The sequence below is a fragment of the Coturnix japonica genome, chromosome 3 (assembly GCF_001577835.2).
Source record: "Coturnix japonica isolate 7356 chromosome 3, Coturnix japonica 2.1, whole genome shotgun sequence".
Taxonomy (NCBI): domain Eukaryota; kingdom Metazoa; phylum Chordata; class Aves; order Galliformes; family Phasianidae; genus Coturnix; species Coturnix japonica.
Genome location: NC_029518.1, coordinates 64,492,220 through 64,512,923, shown reverse-complemented (window position 1 = coordinate 64,512,923; position 20,704 = coordinate 64,492,220). Strand labels below are relative to the sequence as shown.

The 20,704-nt window shown below is 35.9% G+C and overlaps 1 protein-coding gene across 2 annotated transcripts in view; it reads right to left on the bottom strand.

Annotated features, from left to right (window-relative positions):
* Positions 1–20,704, bottom strand: part of ASCC3 (activating signal cointegrator 1 complex subunit 3) — a 247,601-nt gene that overhangs the window by 1,636 nt on the left and 225,261 nt on the right. For both annotated transcript variants that reach the window (XM_015858848.1, XM_015858850.1), the window contains exons 37-40: positions 20,288–20,512; positions 7,994–8,145; positions 7,311–7,461; positions 592–798 (exon numbers count right to left, since the gene is read on the bottom strand). In XM_015858848.1, the coding sequence (XP_015714334.1) occupies positions 592–798; positions 7,311–7,461; positions 7,994–8,145; positions 20,288–20,512 (735 nt within the window). The remainder of the gene's footprint in view (positions 1–591; positions 799–7,310; positions 7,462–7,993; positions 8,146–20,287; positions 20,513–20,704) is intronic.

The following is a 20,704-nucleotide window of genomic DNA, read 5'->3' as shown; positions in this document are numbered from 1 at the left end:
CAAACGGGCTTATGAAGGAGCTCTAAAACTTTTTTCTTCCTTAAATGAGAAAGTCTCCCCTTGAAACTAAGGTGATTATATAAAATATGAAGAGAATATGTAGAGAATATCCTCAGTAAAGGGCTGAGGATGTGTTACAAGTAAAAACATAGTTATAGGTATGTATGTATTTACAGGTATGTAGTACATGTGAATATCACAGGTTCACTTATAAATTGGTTTGGGAAACAGGATACGTAAAAATATCTGAAGTAGGAGTTTAGGGATGGCAGGTAATTAAATTAAAGTAAAGTTATTGTACCCACTGTTTTATAGTTATCCAAGCATGAGTTTCTGGTTTGTAAAAAATAATGACTTCTTTTTCATAGTCTTTAATTGGTCTAGGATTTTATCTAAAGAATCTGTTTATTATGCTACTGCAAAAACCATCCGCTTCACTTCTAATATACAAAAGGCTTTGAAAGCGTTTACAAATTACATAACTCTCGAACCATAAAAACACCCTGTTATGCTGTGTAAAGCATTACCAATAACGTAAATGGAATATTGGAAACTTGTGCACTTGCTGAAGGAAACAATAAATTCATCTACCTGGTACCCCATCTGGGTTCTCTGCAGATGTATCTGGAGCACATATTCTTGATCAGCTTGTAATTTGATCCATCTTTTGTCATCTCGTGTGTCTGCTGTCAAAGTGGGAACAGGCACTTCATTCTGTGGCTGAGCTGGGTCATCCCAACAGCCCTTAATGCTCAGGCTAACGTTTAGAATTGGCAAACGGGACAAGAAATTCCAAGCCTGTAGGAAAAATCAGATCCCTGTGGATTAGAAGATGATCCATACAATTCAGATGACAGTCATTATAATAAAAACAATTCAATGTGCAGCCAATATATTTATTCTACACCAAGAATAATTTATCTGTATAGGAATATTATACTTAACAGCATGACTCTTAGAATCATAAAATACTTTCCCTCAACCTCTTGCTCTAATTACTTCTAAGCAAATAAAACAAATGTGAAACTTCTCAAGCAAATTAGACATGCCTCACTAAGATTACTGATGCCTGAACACAGGAAAAATTCTTTACCGATTCCGATTAAAGTATTTTTTTTTTCTTATAAGCCACTTAAAAACTAGTATAATTAAGTTTTAAATTAAACTTCTTTAGCATAGCCCATAAAGAACAAGACACTGCAGTTCTAATTAGCAATGGGCAAATCTCAGAGAGTTCAGAGGATCAGTTCAGATAATTAACAAAACATTCAACTGCATATCCAGAGTTATCCTGACTTTTTTTTTTTTTTTTTTTCTTTTTTTAATATTTTCTTCCATCCATCTTCATGAGCCCTTCTTCTTTTAATCCTTCTGAGGAATCTTAAGTCTGTCATTTCTTATGAACTGCAATAGGTCCTGACTTTTTTTTTTTTTTTTTTCTTTTTTTAATATTTTCTTCCATCCATCTTCATGAGCCCTTCTTCTTTTAATCCTTCTGAGGAATCTTAAGTCTGTCATTTCTTATGAACTGCAATAGGCCCTCAATTTTCATCTTTGCACTGAGAACTGTTGCTAGAGACATACACTTCACATAGGAGAATGGGACAATTTCTTCAACTTCACATTCATAAAGTACCCAGAAAATGCAGCCCTATGTATCTCCCATATTGCCTTCATCAAACAAGCAAAAGCACCTTTGAGAAGTTGTGATAATAATGGAAGGAAACAATGTCAGCTTTCACTTATTAAATTCAGCACAGTTACAATTTTTTAGGAAGAATCATAGAATCACCAAGGTTGGAAAAGACCTAAAAGATCATGCAGTCCAACCATTCACCTATCACTAATAGCTCCCACTAAACCATGTTGCTCAACACAACATCCAGTTGTTCCTTGAATACCCCCAGGGTCGGTGACTCCACCACCTCCCTGGGCAGTGCATTCCAGCGCCTGACAACCCTTTCTGAGAAGTAATGCTTCCTAATGTCCAGCTTGAATCTCCCCTGCCATAGCTTGAAACCATTCCCTCTGGTCCTATCACTAATGACACGAGAGAAGAGGCCAACCTCCATCTCACTACAACCTCCCTTCAGGAAGTTACAGAGAGAAATAAGGTCTCCCCTGAGCCTCCTCTTTTCCAGGCTGAACACTCCCAGCTCCTTCAGCCTCTCCTCATATGGCCTGTGCTCCAGACCCCTCACCAGCTTTGTTGCCCTCCTTTGAACATGTTCCAGGGCGTCAATGTCTTGCAGTGAGGGGCCCAAGAAGAAATAGCAAACTTTTCTGAAGAATGGAAGCAGTGATTTGTGGCCTCACTATGGCTGGAGAAGATAGACGAGGAGACGAGGAGAAAAATGAACAAAAAAACTCCAACTGCCACACTCTGCCTTACCCTTCTCCTCCTCTAACCCTAAAACAAAGCGGGGATGAGCACTTCACTGATGTTTTCAAAATAACCTATAAAAAGCTAGGTAAAGGAAAGGAAGGAGAACAGGAAAAGGGGAATATTGATCTTGCTAAAGAGCCAGCAAATGTCAAAACAGAATCTCATGAAAATGAAGAGGGTAGGCACAGTCACATGGGCAATACTGTCATAGAACAGAAATGTTTTCTAAATAAAAAGGCTAAGTTATACATAAGTGTATATATAATATATTGTTTTGATTATCTTGTGTTTCAAGAAAATCTATTTTCATTTGGATTGTGTTTGATGCGTCCCTGACTATTTTTTCTGAGGTGAAGGGTCTGGAGTCTTAATAAAAGGAAGACCAACTTTTTACATTGTCTGACTATGTTATAACAAGGGGGAATGGCTTTAAGATAAAAGAGAGGAGATGCAGGTTAGACGTTATGTGAGATATTTTTACAGAGAGGGTTGTGAGGCACTGGAACAAGTTGCCCAGAGAAGCTGTGGATATTCCATCCCTGGAGATGTACAAAGTCAGGCTGGAGGGGAGGCCTTGGATAACCTGATATGGTGGTTGGCAACCACTCATAAGGTGGTTGGAATATTCTGATTCCAGGGAAAGATAATTTTGCTTTTTTGGAGATATTGCTATCAAGATTTACATTTATAATAATAGCATACATCGATACATAATTAGGGATACAGCAGACAGGGTAAGTAGACCTAAAATTGCATTGCCGTGAGGAAAAGGAGTGTATACCTTTCTTCCCTGGCTTCCATGCCAGCTAGCTGTCCCTCCTCCATCCCCAGTGTGCTACTACTGCCATACTGTGGTTGTGCAGCTAGATGGATGAGCTTGCTAATCTAATAACTTAGATCAGCCTAAAGCTGATTGTGGAAGCATATTCTCTAATCCTGTGAGCACTCTGAATAAGCATGAATCTTCAGTGCCACTGAATGAAGTGCTCCTACCTCCTCCCCTGCTGGCACAAGCATTCATGTAGCTGCTTGGCTGCAGGCCATTTTGACAGTCAGCGAGAGGGTTGATATAAGCCCTCCTCTCCTTGTCCCTAGATGCTCCTTCCCACCTCCTCACTCCTCACTCCATCAGCAGCATTTGTGCAGCTGTGCGGTGAGCTGGGTCAGGAGAGGTGAAAGTGGCACAGTGAGGGCAGAGCTGCCCATTTCAGCTGCAATGCAGACTTATGTTGGATTAAAATGGTTGCATTACCATAGCCTGGGCAAACTAAATGAGAAAACTGATTTAGACTAAAACTAATCTCTTCCCTTCTTCCCTCTTCTGTGCTGCATGAACAGCTGTGTCCATTCAATGGAGAAGATGGGGAGGGCCAGCTGCGAGAGCTCATGGAGTTGCAGTGTAAAACAAGACACTGATGAATTATACTGATGCAATGCATTAAGAGTTAGCTTAGAAAAGGCAGGAAAATTATAACAGGGAGAAGATAACAGCTATAAGATAAAGGGAAATGATATCTCCCCTTCTGTGTCAAGTCTGAAAGGAAGTGGGAATAAAAGGCAGCACCCTGAAGGAGAAAAGTTCTTAGTACTTTGCCAAGATTTTGCTACAGTTAGCACAAAAGGCCGTAATAAATTCACCTCCAGCAGATCACACTGGGTGAGACTACCTGTGTAGTTACATCTTAACTCACAAATAGTTATCTGTTTAATTCAAAGGCTTTTAAGATCAAGTTTACTGCAGGAACTTCACTACTGTGTGAAATTCTCAGTGCACCAAAGCAGAGTACTGCTGTTTCTGTGGAGGTACCCTGTTCTACTCCCGCCCAGTGATCACCCCTTTTGTTGTATTTCAGATATTATTTACCTGGAAAACTTTAATGCTTATTATCTTGCAGGATGTGGACTGTTACAATTACCTTAGAACAAAATTTAATTTCAGCAGAGGTAGACCTGTATTAACTCATTCTTTTGTTACCACCTGTTGCTCAATTGAAGATTCTGGATTGGTCCTATTAATACTGTACAATGTCAACATATTTTGCATGTCAAAGGTTATCATGTTCCCATGTACCCTTGATACTGAATAGCTTTTTAATTGGATAAGAAAGTAATTGACTTGACTATCCTGGCCTTATATGTTTGAAAACTAAAGGTGAATTCAGTACTCCGTGATCACAGAGGTATCGTTGACAATAGGCTGCCTTTTTATCATCCACATAATTTGGAGAAAATAAAGCAATGCTTTTTTTCTTGAGGAAATAAGTCAACAGACAAAAATGAAAACTGAGATTATAGAAACACACACACTTCCTGAGTAGAAGCACCTAATACTAGAGCAGAGACAGCACCCCCTTTCAATCTTGAGATTTCTTTTTTTATTTTTTTTTTCTTCTCTCTTTTGATAATATAAACATCAGCTTAGTATTTTACAGTGTGCCAGAGTAAAGGACTTAGAAACTGAAAAAGTGTTGCTAAACACATACCATTCAGAGAGAAAACAGGAGTTATTTTAGAGTTACAGCCTAAGTTCTGTTTTTGAATATTAGCTGTCAGCATTTAAAACCTATCTGACTTTTTAGTGAAGTTTAGGCTTACAACTAATGTTTGGAAAATTAAACACAGGCTCCCACATCTCTTAGGTATGTACTGACCATTTAATGGTTTCATTTTCTGTACTTTTTACTATACGATGATAAAAGCATATATTCTTCCTTTAATTGTATCAGTGGACCCAATATGTGCATTTATATATCTATGTCTTTAGCCATCAAACCCATAGGTTCAAATCCTAATCACGCTAGAAACTCCACACGAACATTTGCTAACATCATTAACAGTTTTGCCAATAAACCGTCTCCCCAGGACTTAGCCTAATGTTTCAAATCCATGAGCAGCCTCAAGAGCTGTTACTTACAAATTAATTTCCAATCTGCTTAAAAAATAGTTTTTTTCTTTCCAAATATGACTTTTTCCATTTCCCTTCTTCCCCAGATTTGTAAAGGACAATTAAAAAAAATTTTTTTAACCATTTTCATGCTAGTAACCGGTTCATGATACAGGTTCAACAAACTGAGTGAGAAGTAAAGGTTTATTAGTAAAAGAATGGTTTAGGCGTTTTTGTGATGTAGTTACCACTTGGTTTGACTTTAATAAGATCTGGTTTCAGAATGCTAGGTTTAGAGTCTGTAATTTCATTATAGAGACTACGTAATTTCTTTATTGGAGGTATTTTCTCTACGTTGCCCCTTATTTAAATGCACATTTGAAAACCTTATATACAAAGACACTCATCAGGAAGTCTCAATATAAATTTTGATTATGTGAAAGGTATTACAATAGATTCTTAATGCAAAAAATGCAATAAATTATAGGAAATATTCGTATAAAAGTTTCACATTTTCAATGATGTGTAACACAGTCATGACTTTGCTATAACCAGTACGGCCATTCCCAAGTGACAGAAATGAATCTTCCTCCTTATATGATGCTGAGGTATTGTTTTTTCTTATATGCATCTGTATTTACCAACATAGGCATACAGAGGCACAGAGTCATTCACAGTGTGAACATACACAACACATACACACAAGCTATTTTTGAGGAAACTGCTAAGACATTTCAATACCAGCCAAACATATTTATCTGAGGATTAATCTTCATCTATTGAATCAGACGAGAACACTGCCATGCATACAATTATTTAATTAGCAGCCAAATCCTCTGCCAGTCAGCAGCCGCTCCAGGCATACTGATGGGGCAGTAGATGCAAATCTCACAGTAGTACTGCTTTTTCTCATTACTACTGCAATTAGCACTTAAATTGATGCTTTAAACATACTAATTTCTGGAATAATTCAGGATTTGTATGTTACCTGGGATCGCCTCGCTGCAGAGACGACACCAGATTGCTACGCAAATTGAAGCACTTTTGAGCCAAATAACCATCATCATATCAGACAGAACCAATTTGCATTTGCTTTTAAAGATAACAGAATGGCAATTTATGCAAATAAATTAAGTAAGTTTACTTCTGAGTTCTCCCTGAACTAATTATAACAATGTTCTAATTTTTTATCACATCTAAAACTTGGACTGAAATCAATGTGTATTATGTTAGAAATCTGTTGTTAAATGAAGCCTTGTTTTGATGTCAATACATTTTCTTAATTCAGAATTTTGATGGTAATTTAGTTGCAAATGCAGCTGTCTGTTATAGATATTTAAATACTTTTCTTCTTGTTTGCAAACCAGTGAAATGTTTAACTGAAGCTGAACAGTCAAATACAGGACATATTGCTGTGCTTTTAAGTATTCATATAAAAAATAATTTGAAGTTTTCCACTTTCACACATTTATTTGAAATCGATAGCCTTATCATGTGAGGAATTCTATAGAATATAGTCGTCCTTTGCTGAAAACTGCTTGAAAAAACAAATGAAAATGAGACTCTAGAGCAGACTCGACATTTTTTGTCCCCACTGTGAAATGTGAAAATTTCATCTGCTTTCTGTTTCAAATAGAAAATGACTGCTGAATCTTTTACTAAGGGTATTCTCAGAAAATAAGGTGTTTGGCAGACCACTTCAGAAACCAGCTACGATGACATTTGCAATGCATGATTCCTAGAGCATAGCTGGCTCTAAAAAGCTGAATAACACTAAGCAGATTGTACAACCTAGACAAGCATCTTTAGAGTGATGAGATGTGTTAATACCAGCCATAAACCTGACAATGTTCCTGGTTAACAGAGAACAAGAGAAAACCGTCTGAGAAGAACCTCTGTAAAGCCAGTAGTGATTTGAAATTAGAGCAATGAACGCAATTTATATAGAAATAACATTATTTACTGAAGGGAAGAGAGTTCTTTCCAAACTACTCTTCCTTTCCAGTCTTACTGATAATGACCACTGATAGGAAGCATTACCTGTGAAATGTGTGCTGTTTGCAATTCACTGTCCACAATGGAAGCAAACACATTTTCTCTTCCTTCACAGGCAGCCATAAGTTCAGGAAGACACTCAATAGGACCTTGGTAACCTCCATGCACACTCTTCCTTTTTCCTTGGCTCCACTTTCTGATACAGAATGCAAAACAGAGGGACAGGTAAGAAAAGCAAACATTTATTTTCCTTAGTTTGGATGGTAAAACTTGATGCTGGTTTCTGTTATCAAATCTGGTCATTTATTTTTGGGCAGCATTAATTACTGCATTGTCTAGACATCAATAGAACTTAGCATTATCTATGATTCTGTGACAGGTACAATATATTTTTAGAATGGATTAAAACAAAGAGGTAACTAATATATGGAGTTGCATTTGCTAGAACTTGGAACTCTTCCAGTGATCTCTTGTTCATTTCTAAGGAATCATGGCTCTCAGAATAATCTGTGAAGGTTAATTAATCGATGAACACTGGAAACAGAAACATTACATGGGAAACCATCAGTGTGATTACATAATAATAATGGTAATTTTTATTATTATTATGAGTTTTGCTTCTGTTACAGTAATGAACATTCTTGGGCACAACAATGAAATTCAAACACTACCAGCAGCCAAGTTTTAATGAGACTGAAAACTTGCAAATGCTTAGAAGAGTTACATACTGAAAAAGATAAAGGTGTTGTACTTCTATATTGGGCACAGTAAGCAGGGAAGAGTCATGTATCCATCTGCCCTGAACCACCATCTGCACCAGGTTGGTTATATTCAGAGCAGCCACCAGCCAGCCATGATGTGCTGTAACATCCAGCATCGCCTAATAATAAAAAAAGAAGATGCAAGTCTATTTGTGTACCTGGTTCATATAAATAAGAACATTTATTATTTATTTATTATTATTTATTTATTCAGTGTTTAACAAACAAGAATTTCTAGGCCTTCATTGGAGGAATTTAGTTCAGCTCCTACTGATGAGAGATCAGTTTGGATTAATCTTGAACAAACATGGATTAAATCTCACATCACTATTAACCATTACCCTTGAAAAGGCGAGCAATTTACACCACATTTTTGGGAGTTTGGGAGCAGACAGTGAGCCTTCTCCTTAAAAATAACCTCTCTATTACATAAGAATATCTCTATTACAAAAGAATAGATCTTAAAGTTAAGATCTTAAAAAGAAGATCTTAACTTCCTTCTTTAAAGGAAGAAGTTACAATTAACTGTAGTATCGAGTTATACTTCAACAAAGGTTTATGAGAACAGTGTAATTATTCAAAAACTCCTTGTCCTATTTAAGAAGAACATTTACTTTTGTTCCAAAATTAATACTAATGTCACTTAGCAGTAGCAGTTGCTATTATTTCCATTTTAAACCTAAGGACTTAAATAAATATCTCCTGAATGGGACTAGACAAAAACCTAACATTTAGCTTAATGGCCATACCAAAGTTATGTTTAACACTGAAGATTACAAAACAGTTAACAGATTTTGCAAGTTGAATAAGATTGGTCAGAAATAACATTAATTTTTGTGTTATTTACAGCTGATTGTTTTGAGAATGAGGGATGTCTGGCTGTCTCTCTTCTATCTCTATTTTGAATCTGAAAGTAACGTAAAAAATCAAGGAAGCAAGCAAACAAAAAATCCCTGTCCAGCTGCACATCAGACTTTGAAACTGCTAGCAGTCATCCTTCCTTTCAGGTCTTGAGAGTTTCTGTATCATTTATACTTCCAGCTAATTTGCTTTAGACAATGCAAGTAAAAGGTATGCCCTAAGTGTCATTAGCGTTAAAATTTAACTCCGCAAAATTTGTTAGAGCATACATGATGAGTGGTCCTACATATGTATACAAAAAAAAAAAAAAAAAAAAGCTGCTTAAAAAAAAAAAAATTTGATTTCATTAGTCTGAAAGAGTTCTTCAAAAGGAGAACAAACTGAGTACGAGCTTTTAGATTCAACGTGAGTTTTTAAAAATACGAGTATGAAGTTATTTGAATAAATGTAAATATATATATATGTACACATTTATATATAAATGGTATACTTTTATACTGTCTACAGTACATTAAAACAATTAATATAATTTATGGGAGCACTTTACCTGGTGAAGAAAATTATCCTATATGCTCGTTCTGCTGCTAATTTTGTTGTTTATTACCCTTGTTATAATAATAAAACTTGGATATTCATACTGCAGCTCTCTAACTCAGTAGAAAGTCATGTATTTAAAAGTGGTTTGCCATATAGTAAATCTGTAGTTTGACCAAAATACTAGAAAATTATTTTTTCAAGAAAGCAAGAACATATTCTGGTATATTGAATAGTTTCTACACTTCAAGTACTGTCTTCTTGGTATTAGGAAAACCAGTTTGATTTCAGGACTAGGGTTATGTTTCCATGGGCTTTTCTTTTCAAGACAAATTATATTCTTTGATATTTCCTTAGGTAGCACCTGCATCATTTTAACCTATTTTCCAGACACTAGTGTAATGATGAGGAGCTATGTAAGTCTTTATGTTTAATCAAATGTTTTACAGACAAACAAAAGACAGCATTTACTTAAGGCAAACTAAACAGTGAAATCTTCTTTAAACAAAGGAGTTGTTTACACACGCAGAGCTATTTCAATTAAATTACACTGATTCTGAAGAAATGCTGAGTTTAGAGACACAAGTTAGTTTCAGTCATGGCCCATCGCACAGTTTATCTTAGCAGTTTATAATGCAATTTCAACAGGTTTTATTTCAGATCAGGGAGATAAGAGCAGTGACACTTAGAAAAATATTTAGCCTGTTGTCTTGAATTGCATAAATGATGTCACGTTTCTTTTGAATTGTGGATAAAGTGCCTTTCAGCTAATAATCATCTAGATTTAACATTTAAGTTGGTTTTATTTATGTTTTATTTATTTATTTTTTTTGAGGAACAGCCATACCACTTTGAAACACACATTCCCAGTTACCCAAATAGTATGTCTCAGCCCCAGATAGATTTCTTGGCTGGCTGAGGTAATTTCCAGGCATGATTTATTCTTAAATATTAGAAATTAAGACTATACTAGAAATTACACTCGAAGGGATCAGTTTCATGGCTTATAGATGTATGGAGAGGCTCACATAATTTTTCGTCAGATAAAGACAGAATTGTTCTCAGAATTTGTCAGAGTGAAATCTAACACTTTAAACTTACGGGACAAGACCTTTTAAATTTATAGGATGAGTCAACTTCCATATTTTGAAAGATAACCAAGCCTCCACACATATTGTCTGTGCCTCTCTGAGACTGGTGCTCAGGCAGCATTTTACCTCCCTCCTGTTTCCAACCTACTGATTCACACTTTCTCCTTTCTGCTACTCTGAAATAGCCTGAAACATCACCCTCCTCAGTCATGATCTACTGTTGCATATACATTAATAAAAACAGGTGAAGAGATATCCTATCTTTATGAACAGCAAACATATAGTAAGCTTTATATTTAGTCAGCATAAAGCAGTGGTGTTTTCATAAAATGCTTCTGAGGATACACGTACAATACTGTTTCAATTGTTTTCTGTTTTTTCTTTTAATCCTTTCTCCTACCCCCACCTTTCTAATAGAGGCTTGAAAAGGGGAAGAGGAAGAGAGAAGACGCAAGAGAAAAATAAATCTAAAACAAGCTATACACTGAAATTAACTGGAGGATCCTTTCACACAGAAAATCTCCTAGAAATTGATAGAGGCCTGCAGATAGATATCCCGTAGGGAGTAAGGAAAGCCTGTGTGTGTAAGACTCTGTGTTCCACATTGTTATAATGAATCCACATGGCAAATCCTCTTTTCCTCCTTATTTTCTGCTTCTTCACCCATAGAATTTATTCACAGCATCTCTATCTGGATGTGAAATCCAAGACAGTGACATTGTGAACAAGTCAGAACAATGGTAAAGTTGGCTTGTTTCATCCACTGCCTTGGAAACCTACACATGCTTCTTTTTCTGCTAAGTGTAAAACAGATGCTTGATACTCAAGTAATCATTGAAATTCCTATAAAATCAAGGTAACAAAACAAGTTATTGTCCTCCCTTCAAGGATTTTTTTTTTTTTTTTTTTTTTTAAATGGATTATGAACTTTGTTCTGAACTAAGAATGGCACAAATTGGTTATTTACCTAGGTACACTCTGAATTTCTTGCACAGGAAAATTTCATGATAGAGAAGAAAAGTAAAAGAGAAGAAAGAAGAGGACAAAAGAATAGAAGTGAAAAGATAAACTATAAAAAATGCTTTTATTTACAGAAGAAAATAATAGATTTTAGTAAGCTAACAATTAAAAACCAAGCAATGTCAACAGCTTTTTAACTTAAGTTTGAAATGATGGAGTATACAGAAGCAGTCAAGGGATATATCACTTGATACAATAAAAAATGTTTACCATCGTCTTATTTTGGCCATTTTCTGCTGTTAGGAAAATAAAACCAGAGGCTTACACTGAGATGGTTTTGATGGAAGAACCAGGTTTTAGCTTGTAAGACTTTACAGTGTCATGCTCTGACAACCACGAAGCAATAACAGCAATTATTAAATGAGTCCTTTAGCATTTTAACCATCATTATCAAACATTTCTTGACTCACACTGACAAGGGAAGCAGCTTGCTGTGAACCATAGCAGGGATAGAATGAAAATGCTGATGCGCAGTAAACGAATGACATAGTTGATCAGGTATGACAAAGATTTCCATTTTGGTGATACTCAGAACTGAACGTCAAAATGTCTGGATCAGAATATCTTGCTATGTCTTTCCTCATACCATCAACATCTACTATCAGTTTTATCTTATTTTCAAGAGCAGTGGTTCAACTACTGAACTTGTAAAAATTATCAAATAGTAACTCTCTGGTCTAAAATAAATCTGAATTTTTACAGTCTGTTTCTTTTTATCCAAATACTTGGAATTTGAATGATGCTGTCATGAGGGAAAGAAAAGACAGAGGCAGGGTGCAGGAGAGGTGTATGTATGGCAAGGAACTGAAGTGATAGTAAAACACTCTTTTTTTGGTTCTTTTTAAGCACTCTGTCTTTAAAAAAAAAACACAAAACAACAACAAAACTAAACTGTTCCCTTATTAACACTCTTTCTTCCCTTATTTAGGAGATTTGTCTAGCAATAGAAGCATCCTGGTTGCAAATCTTTTAGAAACTTTTTGCAAAGCTGTAATACTGTTTTTAGTATTACTTTCACATCTTTCATTCGAAAGCCAGACATTCTGGATCACTCTTGTATGACTGGGTGAGTGGCAGGGGACCAGAGACTGCACAACTAGCAGAATTTCTGATTTCATCAAATGACTTAAATAGCTTTTTTCTTTAAGATAAGTTACTGAAGTGTTAAAATGACACAGCTTGCATCTTAAAAGAAATTGTATGCTGCTTGGAGTAGTTTACTGAACTCAGATGTCATATAGCTCTCAATATGCTAAGCAATCTACTTAAATACTGTAAGCATCAATGCAAACATTGTATATATAAATATTAACATTTATATATAGACATAAATATTTATGTATTATATAATATTTAGCAACAAAGCTAAATGAACACTGAGAACTGCTCTGGTTACAGAGGCTAAGCTAATTTACGAAATGACATTGTGGCTGAGAATTACACATGCTAAAAGTGCACTGTCTATAATGATGCCATTTGTGGTAATGTTTTGGTTGGTGGGAGCTGCAACTTAACAAATACTTAGGGCTCAAATTTTTCCACTATTTAAATGTTCATTTTACTTTTCATATCAGTGCTTCGTAGACTATGGCGCCTTCTTGAGCGCCATTATTCAGGAAATTGAAAGTTTCTGTACCATTGTATACAGCACTCTAGGCAAAACCACATTCACCGTAAACTACATTCACCTTAAACTTGAAAGCTTACATAAAACAAATCCAACACATTCTCAGACAAACACTGACCTTATTCTGCAGTGATGCCTTGAGAAAGGAAACTAATATTTAAATGAAATAAGCTCTGTATGCCTGAAATACTTGAACTTATTGCTCAACTACGACAAAAAAGAGAGGTAAGGCTATTTGGATTTTACACCTATTTTTGTACCCAGATTTACTGAGTATAATATTCCAATATCAAATAATCAAAATATCTCCATCCTTGTCTTCAATGAATGACAATGTAAGTTCTGTTGCTTAGGACTAGTCTTCAGTTAGATCATACTAATACAAGTAAAATATTTTCCAAGATGTTGAAGCATTACGTGTATGGTAAGTTCCATGTTTTTATCTAAATCATGGTTATGATGCTTCAATTATATACCCCAGAAACAACTGAGCGGTCTAAAAGTTGGAGTTTATTTGAAGAAGTCTCATAGAGGATCTTAAGGTCACAAAGTTACTGATTGGTACAAAACGTACCTATTGCACTTCAGAGGTCTAGTCCGGTATTTCTTTCTAGGAATGTATTAATTGGGGGGAGGAGAGGGAAAAAAGGAGTTCTTTCAGATCAATATCAAAGTCATTCAGCTGTACAGTTTCAGCCTGTAGAAAAAAAATTCTTCTATTTTATCAGAGCAATAGTGAATAAATTATAATTGATACTAGTTTGGCACTCCTTTTAGACTGCATCTTGCCTCTCTTTGATATATTTTTGAACAAGAACATTCAGCTCCTTCTTCCCTATGCTCTGCTAGCCACTATGACAGACTAATTCTTCATTTTCCCATCACTGTAAGGTCTCACAGACGAATGCAAATTACGACCTTCCTAGCTGCTTTGTAAGATTCCTATCCCTGCATTCATCCTTTAGTATCCACAGTAACATTATTAGTATGATCAGAATCAGGGAAAGGACAAATCACTTACTGTCTACATTTAGCGGAGTGCTACCCTTTGGCTCTTACTGATTTTTTTTTTTTTTTTGATAGTATTACAGAGATAACAGCAGCCATGTAATGTGATAGTAGCAATATAAACTTGGTAGGGCATAACCCCACATGCTCAGAACTTGTTGAGTCCCAATATCCAATTTATTTTCAAATAGCTAATTAATAAATTGATATTCTGTACTAGGCTAGTGAACTGTAAATACAATAAAATGTTTTTTAAGAAAAGTGTCTTCTTTGGCAAAAAGTCTCAGTTTCTTTATCCTAAACAATGGCTTACAGGTAGCATTTGTTCCACAGCTTACATATATCTACCAAGGCTGTGAAAAATACACAGCATCTTTGTTGTGCTAAATCTGCCCTCTTTAAAGTTTAAATTCAATCTTGAAGTAGTAATGTAGTATTTTGTCAATAAATAAAATTTTTGAGTGCATTCAATAGAATCCTTTTCAACAGCAACAGTTATTCCCAGCAACTTTCTCCTGAACTTTTAGCCCCATAAGGTTAGCATTCAGGAAGCTCAGCTGCTGTCTAACAAACTTAATTAATCAAAAAGTCATTTCCGAGCTGTAACTATGAGTAAAAGTGCTTCAAGTGTGCTAGCAAGCCTACAAGTTAATCAAAATGCTAATGCAGTACAAATTAAAGTTGTGATTAACATTTCACAGTAGCTGCTTAAGTGAATTGATCACACAAATGGGTTAAGCATTACTCATTTCCTCCAGCCCCAACTGGGAAAAGGTTTGTCATGGGTGGGGGAGGGATTATATATAAGCAACACCAAATCATCATTAAACTGTCACCAAGATACTTCCATAAAGCAGTTCCCAAATTATCTGCAGTGAGCAAAATCCCCAACACCGCTGTGACAAAGGTAGCCTCCCCTTCCCCTCCTCATACATACCTACAGAACAAAACTAGGCAGCAAGTATTTCTGTCTCAGTGCTTCCTATGTCCAGGCACTATCACTACAAAGCTATTTATTGCTGTTATTATCTATAAATGAGCATCATTTCCAATCTAGGTTTCATATTTATTTATTTATTTATTTGTTTGTTTTTGTTACACTGGCCTCTGCTATTCACTTGTTTCTGAATACTCTCCAGTGCTATGGAGTTAATTTGACTTCTCTCATTTAAGCTGCCCACTTACTTATAGTTTCAAATGCATTTATTAAGCAAAGCAATTACATATTTGCTTGAGCACTTCTGGACAAATCTTGCATATGCAACCATGAAATTTCTGTAATTTTTACCTTTCAGCTAGACATCAGTATGCCTGCGATAACAGGAGATAACACAAGAGCTTGAAGTGTACTTAGGGTCTTTTCCATTTCCTCACAGACAGGAAAACAATGACCAAAGGGACATGGCTCCCCAGGCCAGCAGTTTTAGTGGCTGTTAGGACACCTGGGAAGAATGGGAAGTCCGGTGTGGAGTGATAGTTGCATAGGCTGGGAACTACAGCTCAGGAACCTCTGCTGTTTGCAGTCGTGTTTGCATGGGCAGAAACCAACTTTTGCCTGAGAACTGTGGAAACAGCTCCCACCATCAGCCAAGAACTGCCGGCAGTTTACTCACTTAAATATTTCATTCACAGAATTGTAGAATCACATTATCATAGAATGGCTTGGGTTGGGAAGGACTTTAAAGATCACCCAGTTCCAAACTCCTGTCATGAACAGGGATGCTGATCACTAGATCAGGCTGCATCCAACCTGGCCTTGAACACCTCCAGAAATGGGACATGACAGCTTCCTTGGGCAGCGTGTGCCAGTGTCTCACCACTCTATGGGTAAAAAACTCATAATCCATAAGCTAGCTCTTAAAACAGCTGAATTGGGCAGCATAGCTGTGCAACATTTGAAAGCTCTAAACATGAACAACAAAGATGACACTCAGAATTCCATCAAAACCTTCAATTTAAATGACCAAAAGAACTTATTTATTTTATCTATTTAAGAATGAGTAGAGGGATGCTACACATATCATCATCCAGTTAATAAGGAAATGCAGAGCCTGACCTGAAGAGCTTTTAATTTCATATCTAAATGAGATTCTCCAGAGGGGTATCATGCCTGGAAAGAGCCATCTATCAGCAGCAGAGCTATCTGGGCCTCATTTTGGGGATGTGCATGTTTCCCATTCAAACTGCACTTCATTGTGCAGTGCAGAACCTGCCTTCTTGTCCATCCTCTCTCAGTGCAAAGGTACCCTACAGAGATGTGTTTAACACATCCATAGGTAAACACTTCTTAAAGGTTAAGTCTGGGTTCCATGGCAGTCCTCCTTCTGGCAATATTAAAATATTTTATCAACGATTATAATACAAGTGGAGGCTTGTGGCCAATCCCAATGCAAAGCCAGCAACTGTCACATTTATTTCATAATATTCCTTGCTGAATCCGAAACTGGTAGTATTACTGCCTCAATTATCTATTTCAATTAATGCAAATATAGGCAATAGAACAGCAGAATAAGAACTGATCGCTGAATACACAGTCACAAAAGGCTTGAAAAAAGAAGTAAAAAAGAGATTAGATTTAGTCCATTTCACATAATTCTAAATCAGAGATGGGGAAAAAAGATGGGGTCTTGTCTTTACAGTAATAATTTTATTCTATAAAAACATTAAACAGATCATTTCATGAGATTTTTTATTCTTTCTTTTTCATGCTCTTCTTCAAGTGGAGAAATGTTTGAATTTAAGCAACTTCTAAAGTACTTAGCACTATACTACTGATATCTCTACCTTTTCTCAATAAGCATAACACAGTGTGCTAAGATCAGAGAGAATACACTGTTTACTATAATTGTATTAAAGCTAGCCAGGACAATAGAAATTAAGTGACTTGCCCAAGGTCTTATAGGAAGTACTGGCAGAATTTTTTGAGCCATGGGAACCTTCTATTCTTTATCGATGGCAACAGTGATTAACAAACTCTTTAGCTTTCCACTCAAGCTTTTCAGCTTCATTGAAAAGTTGGGTGTTGAAGTAGGGCAGCATTTACCTTCCAGAAGACTGTACATTGCTATTCCTCATATTTCTGCAGTAAAAAGGAAAGAATTCTGTATTTCATCCTGTGTAAATAGATACCAAATTTTATCTTGCTACCACAAACTCTTAACTACACAAAACAAATTCTAACTACAGGAAAACCGTAACAGAATGTATTTCTTCAGTTTTCTATGGCAACAATTACATTCTTCTATTGGGGCAATCCCATAGCTCCTCCAATTTGGTTAATGCTGTGTCATCGCGGCAATATGCTCTTTTTGACATTAGTTGTGACTTTGTAGCTCATGACTTCTATGTTTAATTATGAGTATAGGTCAACAGAATTCTAACATAAAAATATAATAGAAATCTCCACAAAAGTAATTTAACAGTGGTTGCCTACATTTCTTATTAGAAGAGTGGAATCTTACCACTGCCATACAAAAAAAAAAAAATCAACCTGTTGGTCTCTCCTGTTGCCTTCACCGAAAGAGACTTCATTAACATGAAGTTTATGTTTGTGTAACAAACATAGTTGCAAGTGTAACTACACTAAAGCAGCTGATCACTGTTAGATTCTTATGGCTTTAACTATAACCAACAAAAATGGTCAAGAACTGAAAAATATTATATATATATATCATACACATATGTAAATACACATATATACACACACACACATATATATACATGTAATTGGATATATGAAGATACTATATACATACAATGTTTAAGCAACTCTGTTCAAATCCCTGTCCCTGGAGGAGGAATATGGATGGGATTTCTACATAGGGCAATTTAAAATCATAAAAGTTTGTTAATTAATTTATTTATTGGCATTACAATGATCTTCTTTCAGAGTTTAATGTATATATGCTGAGGAGAAGAGTGGTAAATTATGGAAGACAGTACACTACAAATATTTAGAATTACAACAATTCTGACATTTGTTCTGAACAACTACTACAAACTGAATAACTTCACTGGATTTTGCCTGTTTTAGTTGGTGATTTTAGGCAATCCATCAGCTACTCTTGGTTCATGCTATTATCATTGTTTTCTGACCATTAATTCTACTCAGCCTGAAGTCAGTGGCAAAGAAAGAGGCCCAAGAACATCAGTAGTGTCAGGCAGTGGGTGAGATGTGAAAGGCAGCAGGGGAGAGAAGGCTGATTTAGGTGAAGACAGCATAGGAGAGTGGATAAGTTTGTTACCTGTGGTGGAAAGAGGTTTGCTTATGTATACTGACAGAAGATGGCAAATGTGCTCTGCAGGGGACCTGGAATGGAGGCCCTATATATGTACTAAGAAAACAACCACTTGTAAAAGCTCTTGAAAACACTTACTTTCCTGGAACAGAAATGCAGTGCTGACACAGGAAGTCTGCATTTTGCTCACATATCCACCAGCAAAAACAACAGTTTATGTTCAGGTCACCATTGGAACATTAGATATACAACCTTAAGACCTAAAGTATTTTGTATGTAAATAAACAGAAATCCAACATATTTCAAAACCCAATTCTGTCTAACTGCTGAATTTTACTCTTTGAGGTGTATAAGCATGTGTTCACATGCACACAGAATGTCGTCCACTGGATGTGTTTATCAGTGGAGCCCTCCATGGTTCAGTTCCTTTTCTCACAACTAACATCTTTTTTTCCACCTCTGTTGACCTAGAGTTCATCAGCAGGTCAGTGCTAAGGAAAAAGGTAACAACCAGTATTGAAAGTGTAACCCTGTCTATTGCTTAGATTCTGGGAACTTTAACCTCCGTTTGGAAAGCATGACTAATAAGATGGAACAAATATTCTCCCAAGAGATTTAAACCATGCACCAACTTCAAAATACTAATGTGCTTGCATGTTTTTCTTTTTCTTTGAAAGCAGGAACTTTCTTTCTTTCTTTTAAAGACAACAGTATATATAATATTATTTATCAGTTAATAAAAGGCCTGAGTTGCCAAAATACTGTATGAAATAATATTCTGAATTTTACTTCAATTCAAAGAAATTGCTGAATGCTTCAGGCTGCTTTTCTGAGTTATTATAGTTTCTGAAATAAAATCTTCAAATAAGATGAGAACATCATTCTTGTAGATAATATGGAGCTCATTGAACAAACTAAAATATGGGCAAACAAAAATGGGGGAAAGATTTACTATCTTCATTTTACAAGTATGGAATTGAGCAAGATAAAAAAAAATGTTTGTTAAAGACAATCTGATCTTTGAGAATCTTTGAGTGAGTCCTCATTCAGCTCTGCTAAAGAGAACAAATACCATTACTCCTCCCTTGCAGAAGCAGAGGGCCAACCTGTTCTCTGCATCAGCTAGAGCTCAGCTTTCTTCCCACTGTAGCTGCAATGGTGCATTTCAAATGTTGTAGTAATCTACTGCAAACCTAAACTGCTGCTTTAAAATTCTTTTGAGGCATGCAACTATACGTGTGATTGCTTGCTACCAGTACTATCCATAGTTCTGTGGGATGAGATTTCTGCACAACTATAAAAGTCACAAGCCTGCAGATTGTTTTTAAAATCTGTGTTTAAAAGAATGCTCTTTGATTCTGTGATTATTGGGAAACAGAAGATATATATCTTCACAAGCCACAGAAAAACCCAGTATTTTGTCCCAAATTACATTTCAAAACATGTTTTATTTATGCTTGGCAGTGACTAGAATGCTTTAGGGTCCTATAAAAAGAAATGTACCCATGGGACATAGTTCCTGGGGGTCAGCATAACAATTTGCAGGGAATACATCTGCGCAGGAATGACTTTATATATAGCATTCCACAGTACAGTGACTGAAAGCTGTTGCATATAAAAGGAGATGGCAACAGATGCCTCCAGTCAGCACAGGTTTTTTTTTTGTTTTGTTTTTTTTCACGATAAGTTCATTTACCTTCCATTTTGTAAAGACGATATCTCTGTTGGCACATAGTTCCTCCTTAACACAGTGGCATCATGCCAGTTTTCTCACAAGACATTGCAAGAAATCTTCAGATTTTTCAATATTCAAAATATTGAAACACAACAACAGTAAAAAAAAACCACAAATGGACTTAAATATTGAAATGCATAACTATACCTGACATATTCTAATTGCTTGGTCCAGCACTGTCTTTGTATCAGTTGCATAATCTGGGCAAGGCAACATGGCATGACTGAAGTGAGCTTGCAGCAGGAGGTGTGTTTTCGTGTGTGAGCTGTCAAATGAATGAGGATTGACTTCAATTGGAAGATGTTTTGCCAGTTCACTGTTCATTTGGTCTTCATTGTGTCTCACAGGTAGATCTGTGTACTCATCAGCATTCTGAAAAAAAAGTATAAAACATACTTAAGCATTGTAATTAGCTTCAGAATAGTTATTTTTCTTTTCTGAGGCATTAAAAGTATTGTATTTAATTTACTGTAATTAGATGCTGTTGCTAAAATAGCAGCATTTTAATATTTACATAGCCTACTTATCAAAATCAGGTGTTTGTGGGAAAACAACAGCGAGTGA